Raw genomic sequence first — 18,512 nt, forward strand, 5'->3', positions numbered from 1 at the left:
GATATCCTGGTAAATCTCCTCTGCATCTTTTCCACTGTTTCCACATCTTTCCTGCAATGAGGCAACCAGAACTGGACACAACACTCCAGATGTGTCCGAACGAGGCTTTTGTACGGCCGGAGCATAACTTCACGGCACTTGAACTCAATCCCTCTGTTAATGAAAGCTAAAAAGGTTATGAGTTTTATACTTGAGCTAATACTACATGTACGGAATATATGTTTCACTTAATAACCAAAGCACAATTTCTTTTTTAATTAATTTTTTTAAAGTTTTGATTTTGACAAAGCAAAGTTCCAGCAGGACTAGACTTGAGCATTGATTATTCACGTAAAGTTGAACAATCTTACTGCAAATTGCACTCAAACATTGTCCCAAATCTTACTATCTTCTGAAACATCATTTCCCTCTCTTGTGCAACTCTACAACTCCTCTTGTAATTATTGCTGAAATACAGACCTACAGGACTATCAACTGGTCTCTCATGCGTCATGCATGGGGCAAGGTTGAGAAATGAAGGCCTCAATGCTGATGTCAGACAATACAGGAGTTGAACGTATGTTTTGACATCATTCTGCATCACAACCTCCATAAATGCATCTTGATTTATGCATCACAGACAAAACTACAGAACCACAAACAGCGTGAAAATCAAATCTGTTTAAAAAGTACCCACGTTTTCATTCCTGTCCCCCTTGTTTGTAACAGTAGATGGCACAACTCTGCCATTAGGTGCTATGCCACTTTCACCATCTTGAGAAACAACTCCATTAATTGTAATGATGATTGATGGTTTGGCTTGTGGAATTGTTAGTGACCCTCGCTGACTCTCGCCTCCCTTAGTTCCGTGCTCATACTTGGTGGGGTATTTGTCAGAACCATCTTTCTTCTGCATTCTGTCACTTGACAATGAGTAGTGGCTCCCAAAGTGTTCTTTGGAAGCATGTAACTAAGGAGGGAAGAATGAGAAATAGGCATTTCATCTTATTAATTGTAGAACAATAAAGAAGTGTAAATTAATTTTGTCTTTTTGTGTGCTCCCGAATATAATGAATTTTGGCATTGAGAACAGAGTATATTTCCAATTTTGACTTCGAATGCTGGAAAGATTTTACCGTCCATTATGCAGGATTGTGGAGTACTTGGAAGGAAATGGTAAAATACAGTGGAGTCAGCATGGCTTCAAGGGGAGGTCATGCCTTTGGAGGTTTCTTATGCATTGTCTAGATTTACAGTGTTGGCTTTCTTAGAGGAGACCAACACAGTAAGGAATTGCACAAGGTATCGGCCAGAGATTCACAGGAAATACTGATAATTTTAGAATTTGCTGGTTATCAGCAGCAAATTATTTCACGCTAATTTTGCAACAGCTAAATAACAGTAGCTAACCCTACTGCAAAAGCCATCAACTGGTTCAATAATCTGTTGTCACAAAGTCATATCTCTTCATTAAATTTAATTTGAAAACATGATTCAGCTTCTTTAGGTATTGAACAGCTGGACTGTACAAAGCAAGGAACATCTTGCATTTGGTGCTCAACTTGTACTAATCTCCTTGACACAAAGGACATTGCGGGCGTTGGAAATCCTAAGCAAAAATAAAAACAAATGCTGGATGTTCTCGGCAGGTTAGAAAGATTGACTGGCAACCCAAAGGGTGCGGCCTCAAATCTTAAATACAGCAGTTTGTTTGTTTAAATTCAGTTAACAAATCTGGAAAACATCCTGGACAAAGTAAAAGTGATCTGGATTTGCTACAAGATTCAAAGCTCATTTAAATGCCCTTTAATGACAGAAATCTGTTAACTCCACTGGCAATGACTTATTTGCAACCCCAGTGCCATCCCTATGTGGTTGACTCTAAAGTCATCTTGGATTTCAGTTGTAACAAACTGTTACAAAATAGGCAAACCATCACCTCTTCAGACCAATAGGTCAGAGGAAGAAAACTCAGCAATATCTGAAACCCTACAGAAGAGATCTTGAGGCACAGTGGTAGTGTCTTTACCTCTGGACCAGATATTCTGGGTTGACATCCTACTTCAGATGCGTTGACCAGAGTAGGATCATAACGTAGTGAAACATCTTGGTTATCAGCCTGAAAATCTTTCCGTACGTCAACAGCAGGTGGTAAATGCCGGAGAGTCTCCTGTCAGCCATTGTTGATGTAGAGCACCACACCTCAAAACTGAACATCTGGTGATAAACAGGAGACTACTCCATGGTAAAACCAGGTATGGAAGCAGACAAAAGCACATACTTTGTCTGCCTCATACACCACAGGCATGAGAAAAGAACAGCAACATCTCACACAACTAAATAGGTAAAGTGCAAATGGCTCATGTACCAGAGCTTCTTGTTCTTTTTGATGTTTCTTTATGTTTTCCAAAATCTCTTGAAACTCTTTCTCTTTCTCCTCAGCTTCCAGGCGTGTGGCTTCATTTTGTTCAGCATAAGCCATTGCCACCACAGCCAGGATTAAGTTGATCAGATAAAAAGACCCAATGAAAATGATGACCACAAAGAAGATCATATAGGTTTTTCCAGCAGCACGGAGAGTCTGTAAGAGCAACACAAGACAATAAACTTCCTCCAGGATCTCTCACATTCCTTCTCCACATTTAAAGACACATCTAGATCCTCAGTGGAAATTTCCAATGAGTTACATACTTCCAAATTCAGAATATTAAAAGGGTGATTACATGGGGAAAGAAAATTAAATATAACTTATTGTTGAGTTTTTGTACCTCTCACTATCATTTTGATTTACTAATGGGTTTTATTCAACTTATTGATGCTTGTGATGGTTAAACTGGGATAAGAGGAATCAAGAACTGGGTTTTATGAGGATCCTTTGTGTGAGCAATGGAAGGGAATAATTAATATTTTTAGATCGAGTGTATGCCTTGGGAAATGAGGCATCACTCTATTTGATCCACAATGGTATTTTGCTTGCACAGAGCCATCATTTAATGCAAATTACGCAAATGTTTTGCGTGTTTACATAACATTACCATATCTTGTGCAGCCTTGTCATTAGGTCAACTCGTCCTTTCTATTTAATTTTGGCGAATCCAAAGATGTGCAGCTTACGTGGATTGACCATGCTAAATTGTCGATAGTATCCAGGGAAATGCAGGCAAGGTGGATCAACCAGCGGTAATATAGGGTTACAGGGATAGAGCAGGATGCTGTTCGGAGGGTTGGTGTGACTCAATGGGCCGAATAGCCTGTTTCCACACTGGATGGATTTTATGATTCAATGACTCTATGAGCGTTTGCAGGGCATGTTGCTGCAAGTAAGAAATCAAATTTTTGGTGGGAAGATCTAAAAGCAAACTGACTGACCAATCACCAATTAACACCTTGAAGTGGTTTGATAGTGAACATCCAAGGCCCTCAACTCATCAGGGCCCAATATCTGCCTTTTCAGCAGGAGGAAAAATAGTTCCCTTTCTGGCTGGAAAAACTGATTGCCAGGTTGAAGGGATGGGCCTCTATTTTCCCCAATTTGGTGACAATTGGGTGTATGAGTGGGGTGGAGGAGAGCTGCAGGGCGAGGTCGCTGAAATACTTCCGTCATCATCTCAACCAGCCTGAGATATCCTCCCCCTGCATTGTCTGCTGAACAATTCCCACCTCACTACCAAAACACACACACACACAACCTAGATTTCCACTGCCTCTTTCCAGCTCCTAATGCTTTCCAGCCAAATTATGGCTAGCCACTGACTGATAGGTTGGACAATATTGTCACCGTATGGTATGGTACCTGATAGGATGAGAAGCCTGCAGGCCAGCATTTATGTGCCTACTGGGCATGTGATCTCAAAGGCTTCTTTCTCACTGGTGGGTACAGGTGGTTAATTGCCACTAAAGATATTTACCCCTGTAGCTCATACCAAAAGAATTAAATCCCAATTGCTTTGCAAACAAATAATGGTGCGTGCCTTTAGCTTAACTATTATTTTGACAGTAAATTCGGTCTCATAATATCTGCAATGGTACCTTACTAATATTTTCAAGACAAAGCCCTTAATATTTAGAATAGTGGAATTTCTTATATCAGTGGAGTAATTTTATAAAAGATAATTGGAACACTGTGTGTAAAGCTGCTAGCATCACAAGAGGCCCAACCATAAAGATCCCCAATTTCAGAAATAATTTCAGGTTTTCTTTATTCTTTCATGGGATGACTGGTCCATCATTTATTGTTCATCTGCAATTGCCCAGAGGTCAACCACATTGCAGTGGGTCTGGAGTCACATATAGTCCAGACCAGGTAAGGATGGCAGTTTCCTCCCTTAAAGGGCATTGGTAAACCAAATGGGAGTTTCTTACAATCGCCATCTTCATTCTTAATTCCATATATTTATTGAACTCACATTCCTCCATATCTCATGCAGGATTTGAACTCATCCCCCGAATGTTACCTATGTCTCTGGATGAACAGACCAGCAATAAAACCCCGAGGCCATCATATCGTAATGGTAGATCATTGGTGGTCAATGAAAATAAACTGCATTTATATGAAAATGGATTTTTTTTATTTCCAGTTGGCATTTACAAGACTACTGCGGGAAACTCTAAAACCATTCCAAAAGATACAGGAGAATGTATTTTTCTAAAACTCGTCTGTGGTTTGAGTAGATCATCACTGCCATAATTTTAACCCAATGAAATATTAATGACCTACCTTGTCTCACCAAAAATACCAGGGGGGGAACTTATAGAAAATTAAAAGAAAATCACAGGGTGATAAGATAGAAAGGTCCCTGAGGCTGACCACTGTCAATAACTTGAAGCTATTGTAACAATGCAAACTGGCACTGAGTGAAGTAAACCAAATATTACGATGTGTTGAAAACAAAATTGAGCTGAAAACGTGAGTCATCCTGGCACTCAATAATTCACTTCTGGGGTCATCATGTTCAATGCTGTATTCAGTCCTGCTTAATGCAGTTATACAAGAGATTTATAAAATTGTGAGGGGCATGGATAGGGTGAATAGCCAAGGTCTTTTTCCCAGGGTCAGGGAGTCCAAAACTAGAGGACATAGGTTTAAAGTGAGAGGGGATAGATTTAAAGGGACCTAAGGGATAACTTTTGCATGCAGAGGGTGGTGCATGTATGGAATGAGCTGCCAGAAGTGGTGGTGGAGACTGGCACAATTGCAACATTTAAAAAGTATCTGGATGGGTATATGAATAGGAAGGGTTTAGAGGGATATGTGCTGTACATCTCCATGACTATGACACTATAATCAAGAAAGAAGGGATTCAGAATGCTGGAAATTGCATTCTTAACATCTGTCACTGGAAAAATGTTAAAATCTATTGTGAAGGAGTTTGTTAGAAAGCCAAGTTACATTCCGGCAAAATCAAAATATTTTGTGCAAGAGAAAGCATTTTGGACAAATGTATTAAGTGTCCTTAAGTATGTATCAAACTGGGTGGATAAAGGAGAAACAATAATGTAATGTATTTGGATTTCTAAAAACACTTGATGAGGTGCCACTGAAAAGGCACATGTTAAGGTTATGGGGCAATATATTAGCAGGGATAGAGAACACAAAACAGAAAGCCAAGATACATGGATCATTTTGAGGTTGGCAAACTAATTAGTTGAGTGCCTTAGAAATTGGTGAAGGAGACTCAGCTATTTATGATCTATAGTAACGACTTGGATGAAGAGATCAGCTTTATTGTTGCCAGATTTGCTGATAGTGCAAAGATAGACAGGAAAAATAGTTGCAAGGAGGTTGCAAATGGATATACACAGGTATTAAGTGAATGGTTAAAATAATTGGTGCAGAGAATATAATGCAGGGAGCTGTACAGTTGACTACTTTGCCAGGAAGAATAGAAATATAGCATATTATTTATTTTTTGCATCTTTTCCACTCTTAGAATGACTTCCACCACCTATTCCATCAAAATATACCTTCCTTTAAGAAGGACAGCTGGCTTTATGAAGTACAGACTAGCTTGAACTTGTGCTTCTCATAATATTGCATTTCCTGTTCAGACTGCTCTCTCATGCTGTAATTTGAAAGATTTTTCTCCTTGCTCATACAGGATTTGTAACTTTACTCACGGTACTCCAAATTGTTCCCAAAAATCCTTCTTCTGTAAGAATTTGTAACTTCCCAGTGTTACCAGTTTTCAACTCTCCCCAACCTTCACTGATTTTCCATTCCTGTACCTCTTACCAGCTCAGAGCTGAAACCTTTCTACTACTTCCAGGAGTGGTACTGTGACTGCTTCTCAATTTGCACACTTGTGGCCTTTGAGTGACTGTCTATGGCTTCTTCGAGCAATAACATTCTTAAAGTGGTGAATGTAGCTTTATTTCTGAAAATCTTCTCTCCTGGGTCAAACGGATTTTTTCACCAATGTTACCTTGAGATATTTAAGCAATGGCACCTTTGTGGATCACCATGCCATATATTTCAGTGCCAACTATGGACAGTTTGTGGATGGGGCACAGGGTTGCCACCAATCCTTCATACTATGCTAAGTCTAAGGGGTCATCTATTTCACAATGGCAGATGATAAACTACTATTGAGTCTTAATGAAAAGAGGCACTTGACTTAACAACTGGGTGTAATTTATTTCATGATAGGTACAAGTTACATCAACTAGCTATGCATCATTACATGGATGATTAGAAGTCAGAAATTACACATCTATCTCCGTGGGGACCTGGACTACTTGTTCTCCATCCAACATTAACAAATTGGGTGAAGCTTAATGCAGCATCAGTGTTGACTCTTTCTCTTAAATACAATGTACAAGATGAAGAAGAAAATATATAAGCAAATAAATGGTGCTAAAATGAGAAATATGAGTGGGGATAGAAAGTGAGACACTGTACCTGGAATTCTACCTCAGGCATTCTAAATACTTGATTTACATCTACAGGATTTTCTTCCTGAGTTCTCTACCTTAAGGCAAGTTCAACCCATAATGCCATAACTTGCATCACAAGTAGGTTCCAAATCCCTCCCAGAAGGAACAAGAAAAGAAACTAGGCAGTTACCACAAATCTGATCCACACCAGCTAACTCATGCCCCAAGGAGGCTAAGCTGTTGTGACAACACAGACTTTTTGATTTAGCCTTGAGTTATGGACAGTGACAGCAGAGATTCTAATTACTTTCCACCACAAGATGGAATCTCTCCTGCTCTTACTGCCTGCCATTAGAAAAATTTGGAAGCATTTACAAATCAATACTTTATAGATTTGTCTACACAATGAACATAACCTCCGTTGAAATCATGTCATGGAGTGGGATATGGTGCATATGGCTCAGAAATAGGAATGCTATCCATTGTGCCACAAGACCACAAGGATATATAGCTCATAGCAATTGTTTGTCTTTGCCCATTCCCTCTGAAACATAAAACCTAAAATATTCAAAACTCCACGCTCACCAACTGGAAGAGATTTTCCCAGTAGTCTTGTGTCATGAGCCGGAATAGTGATAGAAATGCCCAACTAAAAGTATCATAGCTGGTGTAACCATAGTTTGGATTTCTCCCAGTCTTAAAACACATATAACCATCAGGACATCTCCTGGAAAAGGCAGAAATAAACAATTAGAGTTGCAGAACAATACAAGGCATTGATGATATGGTAGTTACCATACAGCACTATCAACAAAGAAGTAATGATTTTGTTGACTTCCCAAAATGATGGTGTGTTGGCAAGTATGGGATATATGGGAAGGTCTCACAAAAAAACAAGACAAATAAGCAAGTAATCTGTTTAGCGCTAAAGATTCAGGAATAACTATTGTTCAGGCCATTGAGAAAACTTGCCTTCTTCAAATAGTGCTATTGATCTTTTTCATTCATTTGAGCAGATATTAGGGATGCTAGGAAGCTCAATTAAAAACAGGGAGTGCTGGAAATGACAAAAATATTTTGAAGCATATGTGAAGAGAGAAACAAAGCTAATAAGAGTTACGTCTCACTCAAATTGTTAACTCTTTGACTCACCAAAGTTGTAGCCTGAGCTGCTCAGTATTTCCAGCACTTTCTACTTTTACACAGGGAGCAAAGTTTGTGACAAAACAGAAATTGTTGGAGAAACTCAGCGAGAGCAGAGTTAACATCTCAGGTCCGGTGATCCTTCTTCAGAAATGCTTTCTCTCCTCAGATGCTGCCAGAGCTGCTGAGCTTCTCCAGAATCTCTCCAAATTTCTGTTTTTGATTGTTATGGACTGGATCAAACCCCCTCAAAATATATGAAGAAGATAGGCTAGAGCCTAACTTTTTTCTTTTTTAAGGGTAAGTGTAAGGCGTTGTGTCCTAGATGCAGTTTGTTTGATCAAAGATTTTGACATTAAACAAAACAGACTTTGTTTTTACACCACAGTTAAAATACAAGCAAAATAAAAAGAGAATTGGCTTAACTGTAATGCTATCAAAATGTAGATATCTACTACAAATTAACTGTTCCAATATAGTAACATTCCATAAATATGCGCTTTGCAAAGGCAAATTGAGTAAAATAGATTGTCCCACATGCAATTCTAGCAGGAGGAATAGAATCCCAGCTTTTAGGTGTAGTAGAGAGAAAAATAAAAGCTTCCACTTTCAGCTTCAAGACCCCAGTAACAGCTGAAAGCTAAAACTAAAAATCCTGGTTCTGTGGGAGCTTGATTCCACCCATTCAGCCTGCTTCTATTGTCCCAACTTTGGAAAGAATCCCAAGGCCTCACAAGCTGTTTGCCTTAATGGCTTTGAGAAGACTGCTTGATGCATCTGCCTCAATTTTTCTTCATAAAAAGAAATATGAATAAATACACTTCTTAAAGCCATATGAACATCACATGCTTCAGATTACCAGCAGTTTGTTTTTTATTTCAGCAAAGTTTGTCAACTCATTCAAAAAGCACTAATGCAACATTCTGAACTGCAGTGTAATGCTTGTCTTACACTGTGTCCTCAATAACAAACACATTCTGTATGTCATTTACAAAGTCACGGCTTATGGAATTGAAAGGTGTAGTGAATCTCAAACTGGGACTTGTGGTCTCAACTTTGACCCTTTGTAACCAGGACCACATATCATTTCATTTTGGATGCCTAATTTCAGTTTACAACATGGATATATTTCAGAACTAAACAGTTAATGATGATACAAGAAAAAGAATGATAACTTTTGAAAATGATTCAATTATTTTTAAAGTTCTACTATTACTCGGACAACTATAGATCTGGTTCCTCAATAGACTGCAGGCTTTAAAAGTAAATTAAAATATTGCCAGTATTTGGTTTGTGGTCTTAAACCCCAGCATGAAATAAGTTCACCTCATTACTAGATCAACCATTCCCAGTGCCTTACTGAAAAAGCCTGTGCCATAAAGTTGGCATGCAGAGTTGCAACAATAAAATTAGCCCATCACAATAGTCCTGGACACAGCTTGAATATGTCGCTGCAAAATTCCTGGGACGTGGGAGAGCATAAAATGGGCAGATTGCCCACATTGTTTGGATCCAGAATTTTGGGAGGAATCCAATGCATGGAAATGCCAATGGAGCCTACAATTGCAGAGAGGAAGAATAAATCCTCCACTGAACTTTAGGAAGGCTATGAGACTGTCAGAGTTAAATTTGTCAATTAACTTGAGAAATATTTATTACCCTGAAAAAGCTGCTTCTTTTCTTCCTGAACACCATGTCAAATAATTAATTGCTCTAAGTTCTTCAGCCACGCTGTCATTACTGTTTGTTTCTCTGGGCTGTTGTCGCAGTACATTTAGGTCATTCACTTTCATTAATACAAATCAACCCATCCCCCACTTTGGGGACAATATCAAAATCTGGGGCCTTTGGCAGCTCGCAAACTGTCCCATTACGCTTTCTTATCAGAGTTGTGACATTTCTGAGAAAATATTAAACGGAGGCCCAGTCTCCTGCTTCAACAGTAACATTCATGTAATGCAAGTTCCAAGCGATCACCATCTCCAACAAGGGAAAATTTAGCATCTCTCTTTGATATACAACAGCATTACCATTGCTGAATCCCCCACCATCAACATACTGAGGGTTACCAGAGACCCGGAACTGTGCTAGACCAGCCATGTAAATCCTACAGTTACTACAGGAGGTCAATGGCTGGAGCTCTGCACTGTAATTCATAAAAGGCACAGGTAAGATATGTGATTAAATATTCTCTAGCTGCCTGAATGAGTGCAGTTCCAATAGAACTCCAGCAGTCAACACCAGCCAGTAGAAAGCAGTCAACTGGATCTGCCATGTCTATCCAAGGTTCCTTTACCATCACTTTCAACACCCATGACCTCTACCATCTCGAAGGACAAGGGAAGCAGATATATGGAAAAATCAACACAAGCAAGTTCTCTTCCAAGGCACAAATCATCCTTATTTTGATACTTGGTCAAAATCCTCAAACTCCCATCCTAACAGCATGGATGTACCTAGCGCTCACAGACTACATCATTTCAAGAAAGCAGCTTATCACCACTTTCCCAAGGGTAAGTGCAGATGGGCAATAACTGCTGGCCTTGCCAACATAATGTCAACACCACAGGAGCAAACAAAAAAAAATGACCACCCTGGATGGGGCTCCTATCTTTACTTTTGGATTGAGTATGCACATTGCTAGCGTCCAAAGTATTAACCACAATTTGAGGCCAATATAAGAGAGCTACAAGGAGCCAAATGATCAAATGTCACAAAGAAGCTCATTGGGTTGAATCCTCAAGTCTGGGTCACGACAGCTCACTGAAAGTTAAGTCAGAAGGGGAGTTGATTTTGACAGCAGAGCGTGCAAATTCTGTACAGTAATGCAGTTTTGTTCCTCCAGGATTCACAAAAATAATTAACATTTAATTTTGCCAGGCTGCTATGATTTTAGCATACTATGGAACTGATCAGAAACCCTGAGCTAAAATAGCAATCAAGGTCCTAGATACACTACAGATGTAAGATGGACTACCTCAAGAGAGACAATAACAAGGCAGTAAGCCTACTGACCACGTTTTCAGGCAACTACTGGGACATTAGTAGACAGCAAAGCCAGTGAAAATTGATCAGCTGGTAAAAATCTTTGGTAATAAGCAGGGGAAGATTAATTTCCACTTTATGATGCCAAGAATTAATGGGCAATTTGATTTATTGATTTGATTAAAAACAAACTATACACAAAGTATGAAGATTGTCCTTAATAAAATAAAACTACATAGTTCTTGTTTTGTTAATTATTCAGCTATTTTGCACTTCTCTCTCTATTTTGCTGTCAGACTTAATTGTTTTTTATAAAGCACATTACCAGCCTCCAGGATACCACTTTACAGTGAACAAAGTACTTGAGAAATGTAGTCACTGCTTTAGTGTAGGAAGCATAGTTAAGTTTTCATAAATAACATGCAACAATAATTAGATGATCTGTTAGTAATGATAGTCATTGAGCATAAATGTTGGCCAGGACATAAGGAAGGACTCCCTTCTCTTCTTTGAATTAGTGCCATGGGATCATTTACATCCTAGGAGGGGGCAGATGTGACTTCAGACAGTGTTGCTCTCCCTCAGGACCAATCTGGAATGTCGGACTAGAGCTTGTGCAGTGGAACTATGAACGAACAACTTTCTCAATCACAGGCAAAAGTGTTATCCACTGAGTCATAACTGACAACGGATGTTTAAAACAACTTGATAGCCATGTTAAAATAGCCCAGGCCAGGAATTTACCTCAAATCTGTTAACTAGAAAGCTAAAAACAGCCTGCAGAGGAAATTAAACCCAATTAATCTCCTTTATGTTAAAAGGACATTCTCTGTAAACTTGTGTACAGGATAGAGATTTATGGATAAAAGCAGGTGTTCGTGTCAGATGTCGGTCATATCATCCGCTGGCCTTTCTCTTCTCAAAGATGGTGGGTCAAGCAACATTTTAATCAGTGCATTCCCGGCATCAGCTGTTGTTTCACTCGTCCGGTTGTTTAATATTTAAACAATGACCCAGTGATAGACGCGGCTTGGAGTTTTCTGCAGACTAACAATACAATTGTTCTGACTGAAATTAAAACAAACAAGAGAAAGTAACTTACCCGGCATCTGTGCCATTCCCACACAGGAGAGCATCAGGAGAGCCTTCTAGAAAGTAATGGTTTGCTTGATATTGAGAAGAAACACAGCAATTTTAGCATCCTTGGGTCAAATTGACTGATAAATAAAATTATATATCATTGACATTGTGACTCTTAGGTCCTTGAAGAATTATTTCCCTGTTATGATATCTCCCTATTACTGTGCTGAAGACTGACTGGAATCCCCTGTTAAGTGGCTGATTTATCCTCATATTTAACTGGAAGTTGTACTTAATTTTTCACCCAGAGAGTGTGAGCCTTTGTAATTCTCTGCCACCTAAAGCAGTTCAAGTAAAACGATTTTGAGATTGGCACAGTTCTTAATGTTAGAGGGGTCAGAGGGTATGGGGAGAAAGCAGGAACAGGGTCCGGAGTTCAATGATCAGCCATGATCATATTGAATGAGAGAGCAGGCTGCAAGGGCTGAATGGCTTACATTTTCTATTTTTATAGTGTAGGTTTGGGAACAGTGTGACCAAGTGGGTTATCCTTTTATTTGAAGGTCAGGTTTGACTATTTTGTTTTTAAGTGAATAGTGGTCAGTAGTTGACAATGTTGCACAGAAATTTATGCATATTGCTGGTATGTCTGCCAGTGGTGGGAAGACATCATAAACCTCAACCCCTCACCACCCCTCTCTGTCAGGAGAACCTCCTCACTTCGCTCATCCTGGATTCTGAAGCTTAGGATCCGGGGACTGCTTGCAGATAATATCTGATCAACCTGTTCAGAGGTGTTACTGTACAGCTCCAGAGCAGGACAGACATGAACCTGGGCCTCCCAACCCAGAGGCACAGACACTACCACTACCCAATCAGACCCATTTATACAAACTTGCATTCAGACTCCTGGCTACTGCTGCCAAAGGTGCTCTCTGAGATGGGACATCTAGGCAAGTGAGGGGAAGAAATCCCATCTCCAGCCAATGAAGACTCTAGGGAGCACTGATAGGTTACAGGGGTGCCATGGTACCCACCAACTCATTGAGTATCAAGAAGACAATCTGTGCCATCTGAAAAACTCAGCCTCATGTTTGTACAATTCAAAGCATTTCATTAGTTTACAATAATTGGTGCAAAATACACATAAATAGTCAATGTGGATAAGGGAGATGTTAGTGAAACATTGGAGTAAATGTTTTTGGAATTGAGACAAAAGCACATTGTAAAGGGCAATTTAGCACCAAAATATTCATGCCTAAAAATTGACTAATGTAGACAGTGATTGCAAAGAATTTCAAGTTAAGACAGGGGATTCCAGCCCCAAGACAAAAAGACTGAAGTGTGTTACAAAAATATTTTATGAACTGAGCTGAATTATAGTCGATAATGACCTAAAGTGTTGATTTTAAAGAAAGAAAATAATTGGCTTGAGTCTTCATGCGGCAAGGTAACAGACTGTGATTATGGCATTAGTAAAACATCTTTTTTATGTACATTTTTATTGTTTTCAATGTTTTCCAGGATGTGGGTATCATTGACAAAGCTAACATTTATCACCCTTGCCTGATTGCTTTGAACTCAGTGCTTTCTTAAGCCATTTCAGAGGGTAGTTGAGAGTTAATTACATCTATCACTTAGAGGTAATATTAACCAGACTGAATAAGGATGGTAGATTTCATTCCCTAAATGACAGCATAGGAACAAATGGGTTTTACAACAATTGATGATCCTTGTCATGCTCACTATTACTGAAAATAGCTTTCAATTCCACATTTTATTTATCATGAAAACAAGAAAATAATGTTTTGTACAGATATTGAATCAGAATAAAGGTAAATGGCATAAACAATACCTTCATTTTCAAGGTAGGCTTTTGTGTCGAATTCTGTACTGATCAGGCTATCATTGTCCATCCCTGACACATTCCCTATGAAGGTGTAATTATATAGCAGTTTGGCTGGTGGTGGCCATATCACACATTTGTGTTTCAAATTTCCCATAAAGAGCTGAAGACCAACAAGTGCAAATACACTCAAACAGAAAACTGTCAGAATCATCACATCTGATAATTTCTTCACTGACTGGATGAGAGCTCCAACAATTGTTTTTAACCCTAATGAACAGAAAAATAAGTTGCATGTTAAACTGAATCCTAGCCGATAATTCAAAACATAAAGGACGTTGACTCTCCCACTGATCTATTTGCTTCAGCGGTGGTAATAGTAACCATGCAATTGGAACTAATTACTCAATCAAAATTCAATACAAATTACTTTTACTTGTAAGTATGCTATACTAAAATAAAGCAGATTACATTAATTTCTCCCCAAATCTGAAAGTGCTGTCTGTGTTTTTATTCAAATGGCATTATATTTTATCTTCAATTTCTCCAGTCCTTGAAGCATTACCTTTATTAGAGGCTGTCACAATTCTATATTACTGAATGTAGGGACATCTATTGCCATCCGCTGAAAGAGTTTATCATTGCATTTAATGATAAAGCCCAGGTAATCAAGGAGACTGGATAGTGCGGTTGCCTTTTGTCTCTGGAACTGTCTCTTAAATCTGTCAACTTGCTGCAAACACCAGATATAAATGAGTCAATACAGTGTGCAGCTGGAGAAACACAACAGGTCAGGCAGTATCAGAGGAGCGGAAAGCCGATGTTTCAGGTTTACATATCCTGAAAGAGAGTGTAAACCCAAAACATTGATTTTCCTGCTCCTCTGATGCTGTCTGGCCTGCTGTGTTCCTCCAGCTCCACACTGTGTTATTTCTGACTCCAGCACCTGCAGTTCTCGCTATATCTATGTATGATAAATGAGTTTGTTCTCAATCCACTAGAAGAAGACATAATTATATTATACACTTCGCAGCTTCAAGATGTCTCTGTGTGCTTCGCAGCCATTGAAGTGTAGTTGCTATGGTAACACAAGACAGGTGCAATCTGAAATTGTTCCAATTGATGTATTAATTAACAATCTCATAACACTTGGCCTCGGTATGATTGCTATGCAACATAAAATTCCTGTCACAAGAAGTTTTCCTGAGGGTAGGCCTGCGGCGTATTGCAACAGAGACAGACAAAGCTTTACATTGCATCTATCAATGAGCTAGCTATAAGGGGTGTGCTTGACTTCTATGTTGCTGTTGGAAGAGGTTGACTTCTGCCAGGCCTCATGATTTGAGTGTTCTCAGAAAGCGAATCCTGGAGCCACACAGATGGGCAAGAGTTGTCCTGAGAAACTGAGGTTCTCCAATTAGAACTCTACCCTCTCCCCTTCTGCTTTTGTCACTTCTGTACAGCAGGAATTCACGTGGTCATTTTTGGACTTGCTGGATGAGGTGCTGCCAAATTATACAATTTTTGGAAGGCTGCACTGGCATCGCCCCAATTCAGTAATGGATCTCCTCTTCTCTGGCGACATTTTGCTAAGAGCTGGGAAGTATTCAATGATTTTAAAGTCTCTTCATCACTAACAACCACTGGAGATGTAAATACCTGTCTAGGGGACAATGGTGGAAGACTTTAGAACTGCTGAAGGGAGACAAATCCTTTTGTATGTGGAGTGGAAGAGATCTTAATATCACTTATAGTGAGGGAAATGACTGCACAGCCATGATCACATTACAAGTCCTGGGGATGTTGAAAAGTTACTTTACACTTGGTTCTTTGCCTGTTATAGCTGAAACACCTATTGACACTAGCAGTGGATGCTGACGCAGAAAGAACTCCATTTCCCAGCACTAACATCGTTCATTTTGATCAGCTAAAAAATGTGCAATTGCTTTTCATAAAGTTAACATTAATAATATTGCAGTTATGTTTGTACATATTCACAATTATTTAAAATCATCAATGTAAGTTTCATGGACTTTTATTGCTTTCATTTCTTTGAGCAGGCAATGACAAAAAGAAATGTCTTTTTCTCAGTGAGGTATTGAATTATCTTAATTGTTCCTATTAAGTAGTTTTAGAAACTCAATGAGCACCAACCTCCCAACAAATTGATCCTATTTTGAAGTACGGTGTCCAGTTCTGATTGCCCACCTACATGAAGGATATTGTTAAATCAGAGAGGATTTCGGAAGGGTTTACTGGAATGTTGCCAGGAATGGAAGGTTGAGATATAAAAATGGGCTGTATAGGCTGGAACATTTTCCACTGGAGCATAGGAGTTTGAGGGGTGACCTTATTTAGTTTTTAAAATAACAAGGGGCATAGATAAGGTGAATAGCAAAGGTCTTTTCCCTAGGGTGAGGGAGTTCAAAACTAGGGTATACTTTTACGGTGAGAGGAGAAAAATTTGGAAGGGACCTGAGGGGCAACCTTTTCACACTGAGTGCGGTTTGTTTGTGGGATGAATTGCCAGAGGATGTCGTAGATGCGGGTACAGTTATAACATTTAAAGTCATTTGGACAGGTACATGAATAGGAAAGGTTTAGAGTGCTATGGACGAAAAGCTAGCTAGTTTAGTTTGGGAAACGTGATTGGCATGGATGAGTTGGACCGAAGGTTCTGTTTCTGTTGTGTATGACTCTATGCCTCTACAACAATGAAAGTACCATCTTATGTATTTTATAATCAGTAAGAGAGGACAATCTAAAGACATAGAACATTCCGTAGCACCCACCTGGAATAACTGTGATGGTTTTCAGTGCCCGGAGCACTCTAAACGTTCTTAGAGCAGAGACATTACCCAAATCCACAAATTCAGTGACATACCTAATCAATGACAACAGCATAGAGAGCAGCAAAGTTTAGCCAGGCAGAGTTGACACCAAGAAATTAATATTTTATCAAATATTTATATGACCAGTATTTCATAACTGTATCAAAGTGGATGACCAATCCTCCCATTCTCCCAAATGGTTTGCAATTATTAAGCCCAAGTTCATTGAGACATTGAAAGAAAGCAACACAGGCACTTGGGGAAGGTATGACATTGTGTTGTGTAATATTAGGAATGGGTACATTTAGGATATTGAAACATCATTTGCATATCCTCTATTTCAAAGGCATTTTAATCCACATATTCTGGTGGATCACAAAGAAATGGTCAGAGAAATTCCTCATGAGTGATGCTGAACAGATAGCTAGGTCTTGCAATTGTATTGCTCCTTCCACTTCATCAGGTTTTGCTTTACCTTTTACACTTTTTGCAGTTATGCATGCAGCAATTACAATGGACTTTGACCCAGTGTTAGTGAAAGAATTGCGACATAGGACATAATCTTTCCAGTCAACATGAAATCATGAAGGAGGTTGGTTGCATAGAAAATTACGAGTGCTGTCATCACGGTGCTTTCTTGACTCCATTCAGGGTTAGTCCCCTGGTCTGCTGGTAATGACAGAGAGAGGGGTATGGTGGATCATGAAATGACAGATTGGACTGTAATATATTTCCACTCATGATACCTCACAGTATTTCTCAGATACCTGGTTCTGAGCTACTGGAGCTGTTCTGAGTGTAACAATTTTAGCATGGTGTCACAGATCATAATAAAGGATGCCTTGACCATTAAGATAAGACTTTGTCTCCATGAAGACAGTGCTGCGGTTCTACCAGCTCTGTCACGAACAGATGCATCTGCAATCGGTAGATCGGTAATGGCAAGGTTAAGTAAGATTTCCCCTCCTGTTGGTTCCGTTGTTGCCTGCCACAAGCCAAGCTTAGTAGATATACCTATAAGAACTCAGCCAGATCAATCTGAGCCACTCTTGGTGATGAGCCATCATCAGATCAGAAGGGATGACGTTTGCTGATGATTGCACAATGCTCAGGACTATTTGTGGCTCTTCAGTCTGTGTCCATATACAGCAGGTCCTGGCAACATTCAGCCTTGGGTCGCCAAATGCAAATAACATTATTGCTACACAGAGACAGGCAATGACCATCTCCCAGTAAGGTAGAATCAGACTGAGTGACAGTGTCATACTAACCGAGCACCACGAGGCACAGCTATAGAGTGGAATTAAAGGACCACAAAGGATTATTGATGTGCGGTTGCAGAAAGAGAAATGCTGGTTGGATACTGGTCAATTACACACCTCAGCAAACTTGGGCTTGTAAGGATTGAAAGTTTGGGAGACCTTATTCAGACCCCGAAAGAGGCAGTAAATCCTTCATAAGTGCCGCAATGGAGGGAATAATTTAATTAAACAATAGAGAGTGGACATCTTAACATAAAATCATAACTAAAACAGTATTTAATAAAGCTACAAACAGCAGAATTCATACAGTTAAGCCATGAGAAAGGTGGAAATCCTTCATTTTAGTCACAAAAAGTGGAAACCACCACCCCCCCCAACCCCCGTTCCATGGCATAGAGTGTCAGAATTGCTATTACTGTGAAATAGAAGTCTTTTAAGCAAGAGAAAGTAGATAATCCTACCAGGAATACATCAGCAAAAATATTGCCAGGAAAATTTCATTTCTGAGATGGG

The 18,512-nt window shown here is 39.4% G+C and overlaps 1 protein-coding gene across 5 annotated transcripts in view; it reads right to left on the reverse strand.

Moving 5' to 3' along the window:
* The window catches only part of LOC125466119 (sodium channel protein type 4 subunit alpha-like), a 185,021-nt gene that overhangs the window by 83,497 nt on the left and 83,012 nt on the right, over window positions 1-18,512 (reverse strand). For all 5 annotated transcript variants that reach the window (XM_059638822.1, XM_059638818.1, XM_059638820.1 and 2 more), the window contains 6 exons: window positions 16,699-16,790; window positions 13,916-14,176; window positions 12,083-12,146; window positions 7,438-7,579; window positions 2,348-2,560; window positions 677-949 (listed from right to left, as the gene is read on the reverse strand). In XM_059638822.1, the coding sequence (XP_059494805.1) occupies window positions 677-949; window positions 2,348-2,560; window positions 7,438-7,579; window positions 12,083-12,146; window positions 13,916-14,176; window positions 16,699-16,790 (1,045 nt within the window). The remainder of the gene's footprint in view (window positions 1-676; window positions 950-2,347; window positions 2,561-7,437; window positions 7,580-12,082; window positions 12,147-13,915; window positions 14,177-16,698; window positions 16,791-18,512) is intronic.

The sequence above is a fragment of the Stegostoma tigrinum genome, chromosome 31 (assembly GCF_030684315.1).
Source record: "Stegostoma tigrinum isolate sSteTig4 chromosome 31, sSteTig4.hap1, whole genome shotgun sequence".
Lineage (NCBI taxonomy): Eukaryota > Metazoa > Chordata > Chondrichthyes > Orectolobiformes > Stegostomatidae > Stegostoma > Stegostoma tigrinum.